Source organism: Austrofundulus limnaeus, unplaced genomic scaffold (assembly GCF_001266775.1).
Source record: "Austrofundulus limnaeus strain Quisiro unplaced genomic scaffold, Austrofundulus_limnaeus-1.0 Scaffold580, whole genome shotgun sequence".
NCBI classification, from domain to species: Eukaryota; Metazoa; Chordata; class Actinopteri; order Cyprinodontiformes; family Rivulidae; genus Austrofundulus; species Austrofundulus limnaeus.
Window position 1 is genome coordinate 295363 of NW_013952982.1, and position 5437 is coordinate 300799.

At 42.8% G+C, this 5437-nt stretch overlaps 1 protein-coding gene across 1 annotated transcript in view; it reads left to right on the forward strand.

The window, feature by feature from the left end:
- The window catches only part of drd4a (dopamine receptor D4a), a 27696-nt gene that overhangs the window by 11005 nt on the left and 11254 nt on the right, over nt 1-5437 (forward strand). Inside the window, exon 3 of the mRNA XM_014026677.1 lies at nt 4489-5069. Within this exon, the coding sequence (XP_013882131.1) occupies nt 4489-5069 (581 nt within the window). The remainder of the gene's footprint in view (nt 1-4488; nt 5070-5437) is intronic.

Here is a 5437-nt window from a genome sequence, read left to right on the forward strand (position 1 = left end):
CTGTTCTCCTGGTAACGACCCTGTTTCTGTTTCTCGGACCCACGTCTCCTGCCTCAGCCCGTCGGATCCTGCTTGTCATCTGTTCTCCTGGTAACGACCCTGTTTCTGTTTCTCGGACCCACGTCTCCTGCCTCAGCCCGTCGGATCCTGCTTGTCATCTGTTCTCCTGGTAACGACCCTGTTTCTGTTTCTCGGACCCACGTCTCCTGCCTCAGCCCGTCGGATCCTGCCTGTCATCAGCTCACCTGGTAACAACACTGGTTCTGTTTGTTGGATTTTCGCCTCACGTCTCGCCCCTGAACGGAACCTCGCCATCTCGGACTTCCTGGAACTCGACCTCGGAACCCATCCCTGGATCCTCGACTCAGTCTGCCCCTATTAACCTGGTAACTGCCTCTGACCACCCGTGTTTGACCCCAGCCTTGTCTTGGACCACGATTAATCCTCGCAGCAGCAGCAAGCCCTGTSTCAACACCGCCAGACACACAACCAAGACTCAGTGGTTGTTTTCCACATGAAATCAGTCCATCCAAGAGGGGACGTTAAGTTATATTATTTACTTATATAATATAATTTACCTGAACCGACTTAACCCCTGTTCTCTGTATCCAGACCTGCTGCTCCTGGGTTCCAGCTTCCTACCTCCAATCACTCAATTTAACAATAAACCTGTTAAACTTGCTTCTGTGTTCGGCAATTATTCAGAGCTCAAACACTCAGTCTTAACAAAATCATCAATATTAAAACAATAAAAGGCTTGAACTACTTCAGTTGGTGTGCAAGGAATCTAAAATATATGAAAGTTTAATGTTTATCAGTACATTACAGAAAATAATGAACTTTATCACAATATGCTAATTTTTTGAGAAGGACCTGTATAATTAAATTTCCCTTTTTTAAATACTGTGTGATTGTTAGATGTGTTATAGCAACACAATCTTTATTGTTCATTGGTCACACAACTTGAAACCTCTGAGGATGTGTGTGGTGAGGGATTCTCAGTTTGATGTGGAATTTAGCAAAAACCTTGAAGATAAAGTGTTTGTCAAATCAGTGCTGTTTCAGCTGACTCTTAAATACATACAGTGCATCACTAAGACTGAAAAACAAACTTATCCTAAATATATGAACTGTTCCTTAAAGTCAGATATTAATGTTCCTTAATTTGACTTATGATTCTCAAATACTACTTCAGATCAGTCTTGGTCTTAATTCTGGTCTTAAGACCACTTTTTGATGGTCTTGTCTCGGACTCGTCACTCTATCTTGTTTCGGTCGGACATTGAGGACATTTGTTTCAAGACCAGTCAAGACCACAACTGTTGAAATATCACTAAATAGCCAGAGTATTGTCCAATTTATTTGTTAACATTCTTGCTTTCATTAGCTGTGGTGGCCATCTTGATTTGAGTTGACTGTAAAAGTGAACTTGTTGTTTATGTACACCCAATGATTATTTTCTGAGAGTTTCAATAAAACCTGTCCAGTGGTTCATGAGGTATTTTGCTAACACACACTCTTGCAAGAACAGTTTCACCTTCTTCTGCAGCCAAAGTCTCAATGTCCTGTTTAAATGTTAAAGAACAAGTTTCAAACATGAAGCTCAAAGTTCAGTCGTAACTGGTTCGCTCCAGTGTCAGGGTCGTTCAAGAACATCGAGCCGATGAATCAAAGTGAAAACAGCGTAATCTGTCACAGAGACTGTGGGCATCATCTGTGATCCATGTGAGTGCCGTCAGAGTCAGACAGTTAGCTCGATGATGTAGAAATATTACCCTGACCTTTTGTCTGTTTCCTCTAAAAGCTCTAATTATGGGAGATGGGGGCATTCAAGGAGCCAGAACAATATAAATCCTCCAGTGAAGAATGAGTCTGCTTCTCTCCGGGCCTTTCGGTTTCACCTTAACTCCAGGTTGATAGTGAGGATAAAAAGCTGCAATCAGACGAGCCATCTCCTGGAAACAATTATATCACAAACAGATGTGGAGCAACCAGGCTAACGTGGGACAGGAGGAATGACCTGAGGGTTTTATAGATGTGTAAGTGGACGACAGATCCTGAATAATTCAAAAGATCAGGCAGGAAACAAAAGTTGAAGGCCTCCAGAGAGGAGCTGCTGCTGCTGATGATGATGATGATGATGTTGATGGAGGGAATTCTTCTGGTTGAGAAACTGACGTGAGACCTGCTGTCATGACAGATTGAAAGACTTAAAGGAGAGCAATTATGGGTCGTAGAAATGTTTATGGTATGTCTGTGGGCTATCCAGACCATGTTCATTCAATTTAATGCACAAAATAATTCTGATAATAAAATTTCTCATTTTCTAGTTCTGCCTGCTCTGACTTCTGTTCAGAAGAGCTGTTTATGTTAATGAGCTCYGTTGGTAACGCCCTCCAAAAATCTGTTGACATTAACTCCGCCCTCCAAAGCCAGYGTTTACGTTAGTATGGCTAATAATAGCAGAAGCTCCGTTGTACAACCATATGAGACCCAGAGGCAGAGTCGTGGTCCCAGCTTCTTTTTTCTCCCTCCTCTGCTCTGTGCTCACTCTGCATGCTGTTACCAAACTGGAACAAATAGGCTTTAACAAGGCTTTAATAAGCTCAACAATAGAAGTACATGAGAAAATGTGTTCATAATGAACGAAAATAAATAATTAAATAGTGTCATTGCTGGTCTTGAATCCTGGTCTCCCACTCTCTGGTCCAACACTCTACCCATTGCACCATTGGAGGCTTGTTGTGAAATGAGCTGCGCATTGAACAACAACAACCATGACAGCTTTTTATACTGAGGAGGAGGAGCTTCACCCGGGGGTTGCTAGGTGAGGGGCTGAACGCAGTTTCCGGAGGGTTGTCGTACGGCTTGTGACATTACAAAATGATGGAAGTATAAAACTTGTCGTTAATATACATTAAAAATGCATTTACTTACAGTAAATATGCCCCTGGGTGCATTTTTTTGGTCCTAGGACTTTTTTTTTAAGAAGTACATACCCAAAGTTGAGTAAAAAAGACCTTTAAAAAGTGAATTTTGCATAATAGGCCCCCTTTAATTATGGCTGAGGAAGCAGGTGTTGGAACAAAATAATTTTGTTCCTTGTGAGGTAATCAGGCTATAGGCTGTGCAGTGGTGGTCCCATCGTCCTACCATATGGTCTCATAGAAGGAATAGCGTCTCAAAACAGGGGCTGCAGCCCACGTAGACCACGGAGGCCACACCCTTCTCAGTCTAGGTTAACTGCATAAAACAGCTGTGAAATTAGACGGTCTCTTCAGAAGATGTATGTTTGCGTGACCACACGCTGCGCCGTTACCACACCGATACATTTTATATCATATATTAGAACATTCACTCTTCTTTTTATAAAATTGAATTTTAAAAATATTACAGGTAAATGCTGTATTGTGCCACAAGATTGACTCAATTTAAAAAAAAGTTACATTTACCATTTGTTATTCAATCAAGTTTTTATAGTTTGTGAGTTGTAGAGGTCCTAAAATAAAATATGAATAAAAAATGGTAAATGGCTTGAACTTGTGTAGTGCCTTATCAAATCTACATGGACCCCACCCATTCACACACTGATGGTGGTAAGCTGCAATGTAGCCACAGCTGCCTGGGGCACACTGACAGAGGCAGGGCAGCCATGCAGACCCTCTGACCACCATCAGTAGGCAAGGCGGGTGAAGTGTCTTGCCCAAGGAATGGGGATTCAAACCAGTGACCTACTGGTTCAAGGATGACTCCACTAACCACTCCGCCACAGCCTCCCCTAGCTCAAATGAGAGTTTTAATTTTTATAGTAAAAATTGAAAGTTTTAAAGTGTCTATGACGTCATTTTTTATAATAAATATGAATACATTTTTAGCAAGTTAACATCGACAAAATTTTGCAACTAAACTCTCACACTGCTGAGATGAACAGTTGTTGAGATATTTGCATGTGAAGTAACAGGAAGTGATGTCAAAGGGGGATGTCTGAATGAGAATAGTGCTGCTATAACAGCCAACAACACAGACTGAGGAGAAGAATCTGATGTTTCTTTAAAATATTAAGTCTATCAGAGAGATGAAGAAGAGTCCGAGTTCAAATAATATTGTTTTAATAAATAACGACCAGAGAGTTCTCTTTCTTAAAGAGTTCCCCTTTGATGTCACTTCCTGTTTCACTTTGGCTGAGACAAGTTCAAAAGAAAATATGTGACAAAATGGGTAAAATCATGTGTTTATAAATAGAAAGATGTTTTCTGTGAACTGTTGTATTTGAAGGAGAAGGGTTTGCATGTCGCAGGTATACTTTAAACCTGTTTCACCTCACTTACCAGAATGGAGCCAGAAACTACAGGACTCTGGTTTCTGTAACAAAAAAGGCCGAAACATGTTTACTCTTTAAAAAAACAAACATTTTGAACAACGATGTTTTGGTTTTCTGTATATCTTGGCTGACAGGTTGTGACCACAGATGTCTCCGACTCGTTACAGGTTCATCGCCGTCTTGATTCCTCTCAACTACAACAGGAAACACGTGGACCTGCGGCAGGCGGTTCTGCTGTCGGCCACCTGGATTCTGGCTCTGGCCGTGGCCTCGCCCATTATGTTCGGCATCAACAACGTGCCGGGGCGTGACCCCAGCGAGTGCAAACTGGAAAACGACGACTACGTCCTCTACTCCTCGGTGTGCTCCTTCTTCATCCCCTGCCCCATCATGCTGCTGCTGTACTGCGGCATGTTCCGTGGGCTGCGCCGCTGGGAGGAGGCGCGCAAGGCCAAGCTGAAGAGCAGCATCCAGGCCTGCCGCAAGCTGCAGGAGGCTGCGGCCTCGCTGCCTCCTCTGGCCTCCTTACCCCCGCCTCTGCCTCCCATCATAGAGCGGGAGCTGACAGCCGACGAGCCGTCCACCTTACCGTCAACGGAACAACCGCTGCACTCCGTGTGTAAGGTCGGCCTTGTGCCCTCGGTCAGCTTTGCGGAGATCAAATTCAACCCCGACCCTCACAGAAGGAAGCGAGCAAAGATCAACAGCAGGGAGAGGAAAGCTATGAAGGTGCTTCCTGTTGTCGTTGGTGAGTTTTGCCTAAACAAAAAACTAGATCTGATGTATTATTGTTTTATTAAGTAAATAGATCTTTAGAAACTGAGAAGTCTTTAAACTGTTCATATTGGGAGCTGCCAGGATTTTTGGAACCAGAGTCTGCGCATTGGGAGTTGGGATTTATGCCCCGCCTACTCCCCAGCAGATGTCACATGATCTTTATTTTAAACCTGAAATAACTAATTACAGCTATAAAAAAGTATATTATTTTAACAAACAGCAGCAAGGTAAGAACTGTGAAGCAACAAGAAAAAATATTTGAGATGGATATTTTTATTATACTTAGAGCAGGGGTGCCCAAACATTTTCCCTGAGAGGGCCACAATTTAAATCAACCTG